This window comes from Sitophilus oryzae, unplaced genomic scaffold (assembly GCF_002938485.1).
Source record: "Sitophilus oryzae breed Bouriz unplaced genomic scaffold, Soryzae_2.0 scaffold_1639_pilon_pilon, whole genome shotgun sequence".
Classification (NCBI taxonomy): domain Eukaryota; kingdom Metazoa; phylum Arthropoda; class Insecta; order Coleoptera; family Curculionidae; genus Sitophilus; species Sitophilus oryzae.
In genome coordinates, this window is record NW_022146324.1 from 576,874 (window position 1) to 595,368 (window position 18,495).

Consider the following 18,495-nt stretch of genomic DNA (forward strand, 5'->3'; position numbering starts at 1 on the left):
TCTGGTAAAAAAAGCTTTTAATTCACACGATCAAAAAAAAAGAATACATTATTGCATTCACAAAATAATTAATTCTTTTGTACAATTCTATACAATTCCTTATTTTGAAAAAATACAAACACGATCACAATCAACGCCATAAGGCTGGTATTTTATCACCTTCCGTTAACTAACGGTTAAAAAAAGGTTAGTAACCGTTATATAACGACATAACATTTGAAGAGTGTGTGTATATATACATACCCTTTAAAAACTAAATTTAATAAAGACTAGTTTTAATATTTGCTTTCGTAATCCATATAGTAAAATACAAATATATTATGGACGTTAACGATAGGCACGTAAAAATGTACACGTGAATTCAAAATCGTCATTTAAGTAAAAATATTCTAATAAATATCATTCTCTGTAAATATACTGTGAACGCGGTATATATTTTGTTCATGCTATTTGTTAAGTTAAAAAATAAAAACAGTCTGCTTAATAATTAATTGCAAAATAAATAAAATCATAGTGCGTTTAACCGCCTAAAATTAATAAAAGTAAAAAGTTTTATGTCTTAATACTAGAAAAGTTGCAAGTTTTTTACATTACCCTGGCTATAATTTAACAAGTTAATTCAAAAATATATTCAATAAATATAAAATATCCGTACTGGTATTTTTTCTCTATAGATAAAATTATTTCTCTATGGACTTTTGGATAGGAGTCATCATCAATCCCTTTGCAAGCATTTGTTCTTCCATTCCTTTATCTTCATTAGTATACCTAGAAAAGAATAGACTTAATATTATTTCATCAGATACATTATTTTACAATAGGCTTGGAATTTTACCATAAATATATTTTTCTAAGCTAACTCTGACGCCGTTTTTTTTTTCGTTTGTACGGTATTTACCTTAATCTATCTTCCTCTAATACGGCTATGAGCGAATCTCTTTGAGCCACTATATCCATCATTTCATTAATTATACTTTTTTCCGTCTTAACATCTTCGTCTGTCTTATGTTCATCTAAAAAAATATTTTGATTTATAAAAATTTTTTTTAGATATACTCTATTGCTTTTAAATAAATATTATTCTTTGAATAAAAAGACAAAGGAAATAGTATATTATTTTTTTAAACGTCTTTTACTAAAAAGTATTCAACGACGTAATTGACAATATAAAAGAGTCATTTTAACGCCTAGGCATAAAAACTGACATAAATAGTCAAATTCATAGTTTCTCGATATACAGGGTGGCGCACCTCATTCGCCTCGGTTGATTATACGAAAACGGAAAGATGTAGAAACAAAATATTTTATGGGTATATGTGGGGAGTCAATGTGCACAATTTAAAATTATTTTGAAATATACAGGGTGTCTCAGAACTAGGATCCATACCAAAATTATATTTTTTCTTATGGAAACCGGGTGTTCCGTAAGAAAAAATATAATTTTTTAATTTAAAATTAATTTAAAATATATTTTATTTCATTTTTGGATTCTTGGGCCCAAAAAAAGACATTTATTATAAGGGTTAAATATGTTTAAAATCATTGGTTTTTGAGATATTTAAAGATATTTAAATATGCATGCTACAAGAGAATTGATTATCAATACCCTGTACATTACTTTTCAGAATTAATTCTTGTGCTGAGTTTAAAGGCAAAGAAATAAACTTTACTGAAAAATATTATTGCTTCCTCAAATTTATACAGGGGTACCAAAAATTAGTTATCTATTTTAAGGATTTATTTTACATAAAAACTTTGTTATTTCAAATGCAACACCATGTATTTTTTTAAATAGATCGAAGCAGATCTTTGCCTTTAAACTCAGCACAAGAATTAATTCTGAAAAATAATGTACAGGGCTTAGACAAGGAAAGAAAGGGGACGGCTAACACGCATATTCTCCCGTGATCGGTTTGTGAGGCCAAAATTCGATCGGCGGCCATACTTTGGTGACAAGATTTCGAGGTGACACCGAGCGAATTGTTATGTTTTTTGTGACAAATGTTTTGTTTTAAATTTATAAACTGTATTGTTTAGTATGGTGAGATGTTCAGCGTATGGCTGCAAAGGCCGAAGCGAGAAAAAAGTGGCTGGAATTACATTTGACAGGTAAAATTCGATACACAACTTTTGTTATGTGGTCATAAAATGTACATTTTTTCATTATAGCAGTAAAAATATGTAAAATGTTTTTAATATGTTTTGTACCACATCCAAACCAAACTATTTTTAATAATTCCAAGTAGTATTTTCAATATCCTTTATTATAATTAATGTTTGAAACGATAAATAATGCTACTCAGCATAGATTTCTCCAGTGGCGTAGGGAATTATAATCAGAGAAATACAATTTCTGCAATAAACATTTTTTTATATATTTTACATGTAAAAAAATGTATAAAGTATTGTTATCAAATATGTAAAATAATTGTAAACTATAAAAAAAAATAAAAATTCTAGTGATAAAAAATCTATATGTATAGTTGTTATATAAAACTTAAATTTACCTGCCAAGATTTGCTGGGGGTGGACAAACTTGTGGTGGGCTACTTGTTACTACATATATTTTTTTAAAAATTCTTTCAAAAAATTTACTAATTTAGATGTATAATAATAGTTTCAGTAATTAATAAAAATTTAAAAATAAATAAAATAACACAAAGCTTCTAGAATTGTTTATTTTTTTGGTGGAAAATTAGGATATTCTTATGATTGAAGGTAACAAATATTAAAAATTACATTATTCATTGAATCCGTACGCAAGTGTGAAGGGGAATGACTAGATTCATTATTATACCGTATAGTCGAAAAAAAACGACGTCCAGTTGGCTTGTAAATGACGATCGACGACATTCCCCATATAATTTTACATATAAAATGACAGCGATCTTCATTTCATAGCTATCGCTGACGCCGTCTTTTTTCAATGTCGTTTTGTATAGTCTTTATGTCATTTTATATGTAGAATTATATGGGGAATATCATCGATCGTAATTTACAAGCCAACTGGACGTCGTTTTTTTTTCGATTATACGGTATAATAATGAATCTAGTCAATTCCCTTCACACTTGCTTACGGATTCAATGAATAATGTAATTTTTAGTATTCATTTGTGAAATTGTCATTTCCAAACAAACAAGACGCCGTTTTTTTCGATCATACAGTATATACACGTTTAAAACATATGTTATTACATTATTTTTTATTTAATTATACATTATACACACGTTAATAAATAAATAATTGTCTTGATAATCAGTCCAGTCTGTGACTGTTAAATAAATTTTGCATTATCGACTTAGATATTCTGATATTATAAAGGCGAGACTATAACATACAAAATTGTATATGCATTACTCAAAAATGAACGATATATTAGTTTACGTTTTAATAAATATTTTGTACCGTCTAGGTACAAGCTAATTTCTGATGCTACGCCATTGGAGAATTTCGCGTGGTGACAACTTGCCTCACTTTCAGCTGCCGTGTTACCTGTCCCCTCTCTTTCCTTGTCTAAGGTACAGGGTGTTGAAATCAATTCTCTTGTAACATACATATTTAAATATCTTTAAATATCTCAAAAACCAATGATTTTAAACATATTTAACCCTTAAAATAAATGTCTTTTTTTGGGCCCAAGAATCCAAAAATGAAATAAAATACCGGGTGTTCCATAAGAAAAAATATAACTTTGGTATGGATCTTAGTTCTGAGACATCCTGTATATTTCAAAATAATTTTAAATTGTGCACATTGACTCCCCACATATACCCATAAAATATTTTGTTTCTATATCTTTCCGTTTTCGTATAATCAACCGAGGCGAATGAGGTGCGCCACCCTGTATAATTACATACAAAGTATGACTTAAATATTTTTATATCACTCGTATTTGGAACGTTTGAAATTGTTTAAAAAATTATTTGTGGCGTTTGAAAAAAAAATAGCATGTTCTATTCGGAGTAAAAATGACTTTTTGTGCCTAGGCTGTATGTCGGACTTGCTCACGCTCGTCTGTCAAACATACAACCTCGCCACAAAAAGTGTAATTTTTACTCCGAATTTAAACAATATGCTATTATATATTCATGCATTATGTGTTCTTGCGTAATACAGGGTGTTTCAAAAAACATGTGCCATCTCTCGTAGGGAGATTCCTCTCGTAAAAAAAGATTTGTTTTTCATATCAACATAGGTCCGTTTCGTAACTAGAGGGAATTAGTCTTCATTTTTTTTCTATTTATTATAATTTTCTTCCATGTGCTTCTAGCGATTCAAATGAAAATCTGAGGGCAAAAGATACTATAAGTGCAACATATGTTAATGCTAAAAAGTGTCGACATGTTCACCAGAGACGTGCATATGGGTTATCACTGGAATATTTTTCTAAAAATAAATTAATTTGACCCCTGTAACTACTAAAAAAAGCAGAATGGGACCTATATTGATATGAAAAATAAATCTTATTGTCACATGTTTTTTGAAGCACCCTGTATATACAGATGTGCGTTCTAGGTAAATTAAGAACTTTGATATACGTTTACTATTATCAAAAAATAATGCTAATAGACACAGATAACTTACTATTGCCCAGTCGTTCTCTTAACTCAGCTTGGAGTCTAGCGTGCCGATCCTCAAGTTCCAATTCTTGGGCCCTCACGATCAGTTCCTTTTCGTAACGTCTTAGTTCAGTTTTGTCCCGCATCAAATCGAACCATTCCTTGAAAAATAATATTGTGTGCAATATACTTCCGACTGAATCACTATCACGTTTATAAAATCGTAATGGTACTTTTGTAACAGTATATTTCTGTATATTATATTGGTCACTTTATTTCCGTGGTCTGTATTTTTGTGCATATGACAGAGATAAATATATGATCAGTTGAGAGACAAGTTGGCATTTTTCGTAAACGCCTACTTGGGCAGTTTCAAATTTTGATGCAATATTCAGCAACACCCCATAGAAAGAAATATATCCGACCCAACGTTTGCCGCTTTCTTAACGCATTTGATTTTTCATTAAACTATCGTACACATTAAAATCCAGACCACGGGTCTAGGGTGACCCAATCTGTATATATTAAGTCAAAGCTTATTCTAATTCAGTTGGTTATTTATGGCTTTCGAGAGCTTGCATATTATGGCGCGTTCTCACGACTCGTGTACTTGGCAAGTATTTTTTTATTGCCTTACAAAGTCTGGCTGGAGTGCGGCGTAGTTCCTATAATAAATAACCTAGAAATTCTAGGTATAGATGCCCGACGCACCGTGTATACTCTAAATACCAATTACAAATGTTTGTCAAGTACACGAGTCGTGAGAATGCGCCTTTACATACGCATATATAAGATGTCCAATATAAAAATGCACACCACAGGGATCTTTAAATCAAAAGAGGTAAGTACAAAGATGATTAATTTAGGAAAAAGTTGTGACTTACTCAACCCTACAACTTTACTTCCTAAGATATTTGTGAAAATCTGTGTTTTCCCGATTTTTGAAGCGAAACTTCTTTACTCGCGCTGGGAGTAAAAATTCAAGGCCGAGCTAGCGAGATGACACGCGAGTGATAACGATCGAAAAAGTGGTAAGCCAATGAGGAAGTGGAGATGAGTCTTTGGAGCGTCGTAACTCGGGCTCTATGTAAGCTAGGGGGCTGAAACTCTGAAAGTAGATGATATTTTGACGACGTATCGTGCACTATGAAACTCGTCATCAATGACGAAAAATCGTCCGATTTAAATGAAATTTGGTTTGGTTATAGAATGGACCAAGGCCAACTTGACCGTGTACGATACGTGTCACTGTGACAGTTAGTTTTGACGTAAGAAACGTCAAAAGTTGATAATGTCCGATCGCGACCAAATTTGGTGGGTAGGCTATGTAAGCGACGGTGCACACAGTCCTACCCTGCAAAGTTGGATACGACGTTTCGTTTACCTCTTCATCAGAGTGGGACTAAGGATTTGATATTGAAAACAAATGTGGATCGTTTTCGGCATAATTGGGGACGGACTATAGGATGACGTGGTAAATGGATGAAATCATCAGGGTTTTTCTTAATTATGGGTCGATTGGAACCAAACTCGGCAAGTGGATAGAGATACCCGAATAGAGTCTTCAGACGGACAGTCTGTCATTTTAATACAAATTTTGTGAAAGTGAATCAAAATATTTATTACTTTTTCAACATTTCAAAGTACACTTTTGCAACATGCCCTTCAAATTGTTCAATTTAATAGCTGTTAGTAAGAAGTTTCACTTCAAATGTGCGCACATAGTGCTCACACAATCTTTTTATTTTCTTACCAAAAATTCAACTTGCAAAATTTAAAACTAACCTGTAAAAGGTCACTTTCGTTTTTGCTGGTGCTCTCTGTACATTCTCCTCTGAGTGCTTTCTCTACTCTAACGCCACGCTGTTCTAACTCTCTCGTTTTCACTTCGGTTTCTTCCAGTTTTCTTTGGATTTCTTGAGCCATTCTATGCCTAATTTTTATTAACAGTTAGTAAACAGAAATAGCACCTTTTTTAATTCCATTTACCTTTTCAATTGAGCCTGCCTGGATGCCTTCTTAGCTTTCAAGCTTTTTCTGCTAGTCAGACTGGCCATAGACGTTTCTAGATTGATTGATTTATCAAGAGTGTCGTAAGATCCTTGTCCAGCAAATGTCCAATCGATATTTTCACCGTCACTACTCTCGTCTGAAACAAAATTTGATTAGTTTCTTTTTATTATTATTTTCTTATAAATCAATCCTACCTGTGGCTTTCATGATATAGTGTTCTGGCAACGGTGGAATAGGTGGAGGAGTAAGTTCGCGCCTTTCGATATTGTTTTCTGAGAGACATTTCCTTTTTAACGATTCCTCGATTGCGGTTTCCTAAACAAATATTTCTGTTAGAAAATCTATTGAAAATGTCAATAAATTAAGGACAACCTCTACATTATTAGTCAATATTTTACAATAATCAAGACAAAACAACAAGTGCACTATTTATTAATTTCACTTTAATTTTGCGAATTATAATTGATGCGAATGATACAGAGTGGAAATGAATAAGTGTCCAAAAATTTAGAAGCTGACTGTTGTTTTAAAAATAATATTATTCCTATATTTTCTTTTTATTTTACAAGTATATACAAAGTTATCTGGATGCACAAACTGCACAAACGTCTTCAATAGAAAATTCCATTTAAATGGTAATAGAGGCTTACTGCATTGTCACTGAATTTAATGTGCGTGTCTAAGGGGCCTAAAAATTCTCAAATTGTGTGTTGTAAAATATTGCAAGTAGTGAAGTATCTGTTTGAATACCCTGTATATGGTATACACCCATATAAGAATTCTTTCTACATACACACATTTTTTATCACATACACGTTTTACGCGTTATTCATTTATACCCTGTATAACTGCAAAATTATAGCAAGCTCCAAATTGAAGGCTTTCATAAATGTTTAATATACCATATGATCGAAAAAATGGCGTCAAGTTACTTTACATATGATGACATTCAAGAAACGTATAATTTATTATATGATCCAAAAGAGCGAGAGTTACAGTTGGTCTGAAAATGAAGATTGCTACCTACCATTTTATATGTAAAATTATATAAAGAATTTTATCGATCGTTGTTCAAGCCAACTGGACTTGATATTGCCAACTTAACTGTAACTTTTCGATCATACGGTATAAAATGTTACTGAACGCAATTTATAGGATAACTTGACATAATTTTTTTAATCATAGGATTTGACACATTTTAAATCTCGTATCATTTACTAAAAATTTTGAAAAGATACTTCCCAACAAGTATTGCAATATTACAAATAAAGATCCAATGACTAAAGAATACAAGGACTAATAACACTCGAGACCAAATTGTTACCATACCTTCAAACAGTGCAGTGGCACATATTTTTCTTAACTTAGCTGCTTGAAGAGATATTTATATTTTTTATAAATGTTTTGACTACGTCTATGGTGTATACGGTGGTATCGTACTAATTAATTACGAAAAAAACATATTAAAATGTTAACAAAAGGTACAAAACAGAAAAATAATTATAGAATTGAATAAGAAAACGCTAAGAAGGTGTAGTGGACTGTTTATTTGCCTATGAAACGTAATTCCTGGCTCGTTCTTATTGCTGCGGCTTTTACACTTTAAAGCTGAACAACTAATCACCCTTGTAATAAAGTTTATACAAAGTTCACTACGCAGAAACTAATCGCTAAAATTATCGCTGATGACCAGTCGATGACTCATTCTTTACATCCAAAAAAATGGCGTCTAACATCACAAATTCTGTTACAGCCCGTACATAGGCGTTACGTGCCCTTGTATTCTTTAGTCATTGTAAAGATCTAATAACGTAACCTCAACTTTGGCACCTGCTACAGAAATTATTACTTTTACAGAGTATAGTCTTAAACCCAAATATCACAACACGATTTTAATTAGTACAAACTCAACCGACAAAATACAAATGCAAAAATGCTAGTGCAAAATAGTGCTAAAAATTAAACAAAACAAAAACATAATTAACGGGGACGAAACAGCAAACAGACGGACAAAAATTGTTTGCTTACGTGTTTGCTCCAGTCCAAACTAGATAAAGACTGAAAAATAAATTGAATGTTAAGAGAAGCGGTGGCAATATTAACTTCTTAAATTTACTAAAGCTTCGTTTAGAATCCCACAATTAGTAGAATAAATTAATGGTTTCAATTACATTTCATACATTTTAGTTTACGATCATTCACAATGTCTAAAAAACAATTAAAATTAATAGAATATCCTAGCAACAGCTTGTAGCGGTCAGTTGTATCCATAGAGAAAGTGTACTATTTAGCTTATAAAACTTTATAAAACAACAAACTTTTGATTTCTATCCACAATTTCTCTTGAGGGATGATAATCAAAGGCCAAAATGACATTCCTCGCAACTTTTGAAGTATAATTAGCGGAAAAGTTAAAAGTTTGCTAACTTTTTCCACTAATTGAAGATTACTCCCACTAATTTTAACGTTGTGAACGCACACTGATATTAGAGGAACAAACTTCTACGCTAATTGAAACCATTGATTTATTCCACTAATGTTGAGGTTCTAAATCAAGCTTAACAACGTACCTTTGATATGGCCTTTGACTTTGGAGACAACTTGGCAAATAGACTCTTGGTCCCGTTACTCGTAGGACTCTTCTTAGCAAAAATTCCGACGATCAGCTTGGTGATACTTTTTCGCCTTTCCCTGTCTTTGCTCTTCTTCTTCGGACCTTGCGTGTCCAGCAGGTTCGGATCCGATTTGCAAGCTTTCTTCGAGTCAGATTCGATGTTCCTGGATTTAGACACGCTGAGGTTCTTCGGAATTTCCGAAATAGACTTGGGACGCATATCCGAAACGCTCAGACCCTTCGAGCCGACTTCTGAATCTCCACTCATCGATCTTCTAAAAGAATTGTTTCGTTTTTTGGTTAGAGTATCGTTAGAATAGAGCAAGGAGTTTCTTCTCTCTGTATTCATCACCAACGATTCTATGCTTTCCTGAACGTGCGTGTCGGTTATTAAATTATTTTCTTTCGACTTTTTTCCAATCTTTTCTCTTAGTTTTATCAGTTTATCATCGGGACTTAAACCTAAATCTTCGTTAGAAAGCAACCTTGCTCTAGCTCTAGCGTCCTCCTTCAATTTTTCTGCTGTCCGAATAATAGATGGCCTATTGTATCTAGGAGGAGCTTTAGGTGTCTTGAAATCCTCCGAAAACAGTTGTTTTCTGATGTCCGGCATACTATAATTATCTAAAGTTGTCAGAGGTGTTTCTGGAGGTTTCCTATGGGTATCTGAAAATACACTCAAAGGTCTGGATAAGTGTTGCTTCGCAGGCGTTGACGTCATAGGCGTTTCGTACTTCTCTGTAGAACTATTAATATCGGGGACCGCACTCACTGTCTGAGCGTGCTGTAGCGTCATGGAATTGGTCAGAAGGTCCGGTGTGGCGTACGTACTTGATGCTAGCGAGTCGTTTTTGTTGCTTTTGTCTAGATTACTTAAATTAATCTGCGTAACGATATCGGTCGTATTTGATTTTTGTACCGAATACGGCCGACAGGGACTCAAGCTGCCCACATTTGCTCTATTTCGCTTTTTTCTTTCCAGACTCTTGTTTTCAGCTTTCATTTTATTCATCACCATTTCCTGAACTAACTTCTGGTTTACGTCCCGTTCTTTTTTGATATTCTCCTTTTTGTAAAGTATATCCGGCCGTACGACTGGACTCAAATTGAGGGTGATGTCCTTTGGAGGACTGTGTCGTTCTTTTTCCTCGCGTATTAAATCGGGCTTTTGAGGGGAATCGCTCTTACTTCTCCGTCGAGATTTACGGATATCTATCGAATCTTTAGCATTTCCAAATTCGACTTTGGATTGCAAGCGTTGACAGTGTTCTTCATACTGAATATTATTTTCAATATTCTCCTTCTGGCTGGACTGTTTTAACTGTTGTTCTTTGAGCAATGCTTGTTCGGCTTTAACTTTGGCTAGTTTTTCTTCTAGACGCTGTTTTTGGAGATTCTCAATTTTTAAAGACGGCTTATTCCTACTTTCTTTGGAATCGTTAGCAATTTCTGTGACGTTTTTGACGGTGGAATCACTACATGTATTTTCTTCGGTTGTTGTACCTGTTTCAACGACAACTAAACTATCTTCTTCGTTATCTGCCGGTTTGGATTCCGTACTTTTCACTTCAACTTTTTCATAAGAATGTTTTTCATCTCTAACACTATCGGCTAAATATAAGTCGCGTTTATCAGTCTCTTTATTTCTAAGATAAATGTTTCTTGCCTCGAGTATCTCGTTTATTTGCGGGTTTAGACTATCCTCTGCTACATCGTCTTCATTTTTGAACAACACGTATCCATCCTGACTGTTACCGATTCCATCCTCGCTGCTGGTCTCAGTACCGGTGTCCATATATTCGATACTGTCCAAATCGTTAACAGCTGATGCCAGGATGGTTTTGTTAACCGCTTCTTTTGAGTCTTTACCGCAAACGTGTTCGTTTATAGCTTCGTCGAATTCACTCAATTTAGCGATGTTGACAACCCTCTTCTTTTCCAAATCTTGGCTGAAATCGAACTCGATACTATCTGATACGTTCTCGTCTCTCGCCCAATCAGACAGCTCAGTTTCGGTAAGAGCAGCAGTGGCATCTGGTGAGCTCTTCCCGCTTAAAGTTGTCTTACCGCTTTTATTTTCATCCGGAGAGTCTTCCTTGTCGCTTCTTACTCTGACATGAAGGGCTCTATGAATGTCAGGCAAAACGTGCTCAAGATTAGGAAGGGATTTCGGTTGGTTCAAGACTTTCCTTTCTCCAGCGACGTTTTTGGGTTGTTCTGAAGGTACTTGTGAAAGAGAGTCTAAAGCTATATCCTCGCGATTACTATCTTTAACTGCGTGAATCTCTACCCGCGGAATAGAGTCGAAACGGAAATTGGGGCTAGTTGGGGCTTCGTCGGAACTGGATGCCGACAAACTATCGGAAGATTGCAATGGTTCCACGACTACAGGCCGACAAGTATAAGTTTCGCGATTGAAACTTTCACGTTGCTTATCGGATTCTCCGTCTCCTGGAGACTGTTCCGTTATGGTAGTTATCGTGATGTCAGGCGGAGGAAGGGGAGGTGTAGTACCGCTAGGTGACAATCTCTCGTCCAGTTTGGTACAGAACATCTGCATACTAGCGCTAGGCTCCACAGCCGGCTTCAGCATCCGCTGGCAATTCGAAATTGTATTCTGAAAGTTCTTGAATTTAGAATCCAAGGCCGACGCGCTGCCGCTTTTCTGGATGCTGTTCGTCCCACTCTCGCCCAGCAAATAGCGTTTCTTTAGCTCGAGCGAGACTTTAGCGGCGATTCCGCCGGTGCTTTGGGTGCGATTCAAGGCGTAGGGTGCCGGTTTAAGAGGTGTGGGTGTCGGGTGGGGGGCGGCATCGAGGGGGCGCTGCAGAAAACTGCTGGTCACCTGGATGCGGCGCGGCAGGTCTGATACATGGCCGCTTCCTCGAGTCTTGGTAACGAAAACGTCGTTCAGAGCGATAGCGGGTATCTCGCGCGTCGGCGTAGGCTCGTCTTGCGCAAATTCCGAATCGGTGGAGATTTCGGTTGCCGAATTCTGGATCTCGCTGGATTCCGAACTGGATTCGTCCGAGACCATCTGTAAAAAATAAGGCTCAGTGACACAGATGTTAACAACAAAATTACTTGTAATCCTAAATAATATATACTTTCGTGGAGAAAGCTGTTAAACCTGAACCAGTCTTTTCTGTTTATGCAATGTATGTTTCAATATAACAGTGTTGTAGATGTAGACAACATACATAGTTATACAGGGTGATTTACGGCCATGGCACGTTAGACGTTTATGGAGAACCGGTGATAGGATTTGTTTGAAAATTTGGATTTTTGCATAAGGCACCTGCTCCATCTGTCTAAATTATTTTCAGCATTACAGTGTTCCCGCTTCATACTAAAAGCGGTAGCATCTTTGTTATTTTAAATAGAACACCTGGTATATCATTATATTTTTCGAAACTACTTCCATATCTTGAAATTTTTCTATTATACTAACCTAGACCAATCTCTGATAGTTTCGAAAAAAAAAACGAAAACCTGTGTAAAATTGACAAAAACATGATCTTGAATAAGCACTGGTTAAATCATAAATTTGGCATATTCAAAGCTAAAATTTGGTTTAGGTATATGTTAAGAAAAGTCGATATATTCGATCGGTCTAAATCAACTATACCTAAACCTCCTGGTTTCGTCAGTAAAACCCTTTAAAAGATAAAAATTCTATTATAATTGTTTCGTTTAAAGAAAATTGTTACCATGACAAATATTCAAACTTTATAAGTACCAATTAGAGTTTATCTGCTAAATTTCTAAAATTATCATGGTAATGAAATTCTTGAAATGAAACTATAATAATAAAATTATTAATTTTTAAATAGCTCTACTTGAGAAACCGGAAGGTTTAGGTATAGGAACAGGACATATCGTTGAAAAGCAATTTTATTAGTCTTGATTTTTTGAATATTATACATAGGATTGAATTTAAAATAACAACGATTTGAGTAATTTTATAACAAACTGAAATAAATAATATTTTTGCTCTCTCTATGTAATATCCAATCGGTTTATTTAGACATATCGAATATATCGACTTTCGTTAACTTATAACCCAAATTTAAATTTTAAACATGTTTAATTCATGATTTTACCAATTACCTTATTCACGATCATGTTTTTGGATGAACTTGTGTTTCTTGTTGATTGACTTTTCGAATGATGCGGCAACACTGTAATGCTGAAAATATTTTAGAAAGATGGAGCCAGTGCCTTTATTCTATTACTTTACTTACTTAATCCAAATTTTCAAAAAAATTCTATCGCCGGTTCTCCATAAACGTGCTATCGCCGTGAATCACCCTATATACAAAACTTATGAGGTAACAGTATCCACGAAAGCATATATATGATCTAGGTCTTATTTATATTATAAACCAGTTTGCAAAGCAGCGCAAACTTAAAGTTAGTTAGTTATTACAGCACCAAAAACTCAACTGTACAAATAAAAAGCGATATGTCACATTGCTGTTTCAAATATAAAATTGATGTTGTTTTATTTATTTACATGTACGTTGTGTATGTAACCTCTTTGATATACTGTACAAACCTATAACCACAGCTGAACATGCTTTATAAATATTTTGACTATTGTAACATTTACATGCCGCGCCTTATGCCGAGACCACACCAAACTGTGCAAACCCGGAGGCACTCGCCGACTAACCGGCGGCTAACTCGCGCCAACTCGTCTCGGCGGGTAGAAATCCTGTGTTTAATGGACCACACTGCCGTGTGCAGCGTTGAGCAACTTTCTGTCATCAGTACTGCCATCTACAAGAATAATGATATCTTCCCTTACCTTCAATTTCTAACTTTTACCTTTGCAAAGCTTTAATTTTTATAATATTCATTTTTAGGATTCCATAAATTGTCCTCTATGGTAAAGCTCAATCAATAATATGACTTTTTTCCTACATTCCACTCAGATTCAATACTGTTTTGGATCGTTCCTTCCTCATCTGTTTCTTAAAGGAAATCGTCAACACTTGACTCTATAAATGTCACTATACAACTGAACCAAAAAAGGCGACTAGCTGCGCGAGTCGTGCCGCCGGCTTTTGATTGCCGCAACTTTTTAATGATTTCAGCAACCTGATTCGCCGACTTTTGCCGGTGTCACAGGCTGCCGGGTTTACATAATTTGGTGTGGCCACGGCATTAAGGATGTTGACGTGACTCGTAAACGCTACTTTAACAGCTGTATAATATTGTTTTTTATGTTTTAGTGAAGGAGAAAGAAGTAAAAAAAATGATGTTAAAACAACACTCACGTGAGCAATGGATTAAGAGCACTGATTAAACACATTAAAACAGAAACGAACCACCCCACTCTCATAGTTACCTTGCTACCATTGCTTTAACACGTGACTGTTGGCTGGGAGAAATGGGGAACCAAACATCATAAAACGCTACAACAATAATTTTGCGCCAGGGCAGCGAATAAATAAAAAATATATATAAAAAACCCTTAAGAACTAAAGCAAAACGATCACAATTAACAACGAAAGCGACATTGTTTCAATCCGCATTGAGCTGTTTGTCGAATATTTCGACGACGTGTCCACATAATAAGCTTGACTAGAACAAAACGAAGTCTTATTGAATGCAACAGTCTTTGTCTTTGTCTTTGCGGCCGAATTTCGGCGGGAATTTCGATACGTTCTCGCTACTTTGCGACCTGATGGTCACCAACTGGGGCTTGGCGGTCTCGAAGGACCGCACCACTTCGCGCTTCACCTCTAAGTTACCGGTGGAGGTGCTGCGCCCGTTGGTGTCCAGAGGCTTTGGCTCGTTTACCTCGTGTTTCCTGCGAGGCAGCAGCGGCGAAGCGGTAGTGGATCGTCTTCTGTGCGGGGCTACGGGAAGCACGTTCTCGTTGTTCGAGGTTTTAGCTTCGAGTGACTTCTGCCTGGCTGCCCTGGGTGGAGGTAACGGAGCACCTGGAAGCTCTCCGTGGGAGTGTTTGCGACGATGCGGTACGGGCGGGGGAGGCTCCAAAGGCGGTTTACATTTGTTTACTTTAGCATACAAATCATCGATATCTGCGGGAACTCCGTTAGTAATAATTACTTGCGGTATATTATCAGTAATTTTCCCAATAACCGGCTCAATATTCTCTGTTTCTGAACTATCAGACGAATCTACGGCTTTAGAAAAGTTATGTGGCTCTGAAGTACTGTCAAGAGTGCTTTCTTCGGTTAAGGCCGACATGGCTTCGTTAAAGTCTTTCATTTCCTGTGAAAAATCAAGGTCTTGATTAAATTCATCTGATTTATCTTTTAAAATAGAATTTTTTTGTTTGATATTTTGATCTTTTGAAGAATTTTCATCTAGTTTTTCATCATGTAGTCTCAAAATATCGGAATTTACGTTAGAACCAACATTATCATATAAATTCGTTTGCTGTTCATTATTTACGCCTGTCAAAGGATTCTCAGCTCTTTTTTCTTGCAGTTTCAAAAATTCCGGGTTGACTTTCGAGGACACGGTAATATTCACACACCAATCGCTTTTACTCTTCCCCAATTCATTTGATTTGACTTCTGGAAGTTTTTTACTTGCACCAATATCTCCTATCGCTTCGTCTACGAATTTTTCCAAATCTTTAATAGTATCTTCGTAAGATTTTTCGTCGTATTTCGTGGTTAGCACCCTTCTGGGTTCTCGCTTTTTATACTCAACCTTTTTGAATTTCTTTGGTTCACTCTCAAACTTCTGAATAGTATTTCCTATAGGTTTTGGCTTGAGTATTGCAGGAAGTTTTGATATTTTAGCGCCCTCAGTTCCGAGATCTCTGAAATTGCCTAGAGACATCCTTTTTATAATCTTTTTTTCAGGTTTGGGTGCTTTTAATTCGTCCTCTTGTTCGAAAGACTCGAATTTTTTCAGCACTGATTTGATATCTACTTTTCCTACGGCGTCAACATCGACGGAAGTCCTCTGTTTTTTGTTACCACGATTGAAATGAATCTCGGTTTTGGATCTACAAAGTCCACGAGTCCTGGGTTCCGCTAGATTTTCGTCGCTGCTACTATCTCTAGGCGTTTCTTTCCCTTTCAGAATCGTCTCAAAGAAACTCAAATTGTTTCTAGGAAGCTTACTAACCACCGATTCGCTTCTTTGCGGTGATTTCAACAGGCGCTCTAAGTTCCGGTATTTAACGTCACTGACAGATCTGTATACTTTTCTTTCAGGTGTTTGGTGATCTAGTTCTTCCATAAATTTGAGAAGATCGTCTATTTTCTCGTCGGATTCTTTTTGCATTTCCCTGTGAGGAACGTCAGTGACTTCCTCCAAGGCTTTGAACAGATCCTCTATACTACTAGACAGTTCTTCTTTTTCGTTTTCTGGTGAAATATCTTCGTGATTTTGAGTCGCGTATTTGCTATAATCAACTGGTTTTTCTAGTTCGTCTTTCTTGGATAGCAAATCTTCGATATAGTCATCTACGTGGTCCAAATCGGATTCTTTCAAGTCGAAATTGAATGTAGCTTCGTTTTTCTCGTTGGCGGTTTCTGGAAGACTGGCTTGTTTTATCAAAGGAGGTCTGGATCGAGTCACGGCAGTATCACCTCGTTTTATCTTTGATTTTTGAGGAATTTTCGGCAACCCAAAGTATTTGGACGTATCCAGACCCTTAGCGTTGACAGCTACCTTCGGTTTGATCTCCTTGGGTAGAGTAACTTTACTGGGAGTTCTTCTGATCACCAACAAAGGCTCGTCGAGCTTTACCTTCTCTTGAAATACCTCCCCTATACTCTTCCTTTGTTCTTTAGGAGGTAATACGAAGTTTCTTTTCGGTTTAGAGCTAGTTAAGCTACTGGCAGTCGCGCTTCTGGCTAAAGGGTTAGATTTCTTAGTGCTGCTATCTACCGGGGGCTTTGATATAGTCAATTTGCCTACTACTACGCTAGGATCGACGTACGTTTTGTTCATATTATAGTCTACGTCGCTCTCGGCGCTCTTAAATACTTCAGAACTGATAGAATAATTACTGGGAGATTTATGTAAGGATGCAAAACTACTGGGATGGTCGGATAGTATATCGGGGGGTAAGTAATCGAGATTTGTCTTCACCTCAGTGTCCGTGCCGGTGTCGGTTTGGACCACTGGAGGCTCCACTCGCACTTCTTGTTTTCGGAGTTCTCGAGCACGGATTTCTTCTTCTCCTTCAGTTGCAGTGTCCGAATCAGAATCTGAAAACAATACTTTTCTTAGATAGGTTATTTCTTATAAATATAAAATAAAATAGTAATAACATTTTAATAGAGGCTAGGTATAGAAGAAGTAAAGCCTCGAATTCAAAAAAGCAAGAGAGTAGTGGGATGTCTCAATAGCCTTTGATGGTATATGTACATCTATCTATAGAAACCAAAAAATGATTGAGTCTGATGATGGATCTAGCTGGGTGCTAAACTCTAACCCTCGACGAAGGGTGGCAACATTCGAAATAGACTACCTGAAAAGAAGTGCTGAAATATCTAGGCTGGACCGAAGAACAAATGAACATGTCCGGCTGGTGATGAAGGCGGAAGAAACAATTATCCAGCGTGCAGAAAAGAGAACCTTGAAATGGTTTGGTCATGTCTTAAGAATGCCGCCAAATAGATGGCCAAAGAAAGCTTTTGAATGGATATCCCAAGGAAGAAGGAAAGGGGTAGGCTACGAAGATCGTGGAATGGAACCAAACGGGAAACAATGGGGTCCCAGAACTTAAACGAGGAGGAACCTTAATCGAACGGCTTGGTGTAAGGCCCCACGTCCAAATAAAAGTTTAGCTAATTTTACGATCTACATAAAACCAGTGTGATCTAGATGTGATGAGGTGATGACGTCATGTGACCCAAATGTATGTACTTATAGAATGTTCCGTTTTGGTTGTGTATGAGAGTTATCTTGCTTCTTAATTAACAAAAACATAAACCCTGGGGTTTTCACAACCATGAACTATTTTTTTTGTGAAACTCTAACAAAATTATCATGGTCTTCTTAGTTTCCACGATACAGGATGGTTTTGAAAATGTTGGAGTTTCAAATTCAATTTTACCATTTTTTTACCAAAAATTTGAAAGTAGAATTGATTTGTAGAAAATCGTGGGTATTTGGGAAGGCTCAAAAGGAAAATCGGCGTCGCCATGAATCAATTTGTAGGCATTTGGAATACTAAATGTTTTAGGTAAGTGTTTATTCGATTTTGCTTTGATATTAAAGAACATGATTCTCCTATAGTGCCTCAAGAAACGATAATAAAGTCGCGAAACGTCACAAAACTTTTTTTTTAAATACTAATTACTGGG

At 35.9% G+C, this 18,495-nt stretch overlaps 1 protein-coding gene across 8 annotated transcripts in view; it reads right to left on the reverse strand.

The window, feature by feature from the left end:
- The window catches only part of LOC115880586 (F-actin-monooxygenase Mical-like), a 170,200-nt gene continuing 151,705 nt past the window's right edge, over positions 1–18,495 (reverse strand). For 5 of the 8 annotated variants that reach the window (XM_030897851.1, XM_030897852.1, XM_030897853.1 and 2 more), the window contains 9 exons: positions 14,996–17,394; positions 9,144–12,224; positions 8,602–8,631; positions 6,768–6,888; positions 6,550–6,709; positions 6,346–6,493; positions 4,586–4,721; positions 899–1,013; positions 436–768 (listed from right to left, as the gene is read on the reverse strand). In XM_030897851.1, the coding sequence (XP_030753711.1) occupies positions 681–768; positions 899–1,013; positions 4,586–4,721; positions 6,346–6,493; positions 6,550–6,709; positions 6,768–6,888; positions 8,602–8,631; positions 9,144–12,224; positions 14,996–17,394 (6,278 nt within the window). In that variant the 3' untranslated portion in view covers positions 436–680. Of the gene's footprint in view, positions 769–898; positions 1,014–4,585; positions 4,722–6,345; positions 6,494–6,549; positions 6,710–6,767; positions 6,889–8,601; positions 8,632–9,143; positions 12,225–14,995; positions 17,395–18,495 lie in introns of all 8 variants that reach the window. The other 3 variants (XM_030897849.1, XM_030897854.1, XM_030897850.1) reach the window with 3 other exon arrangements.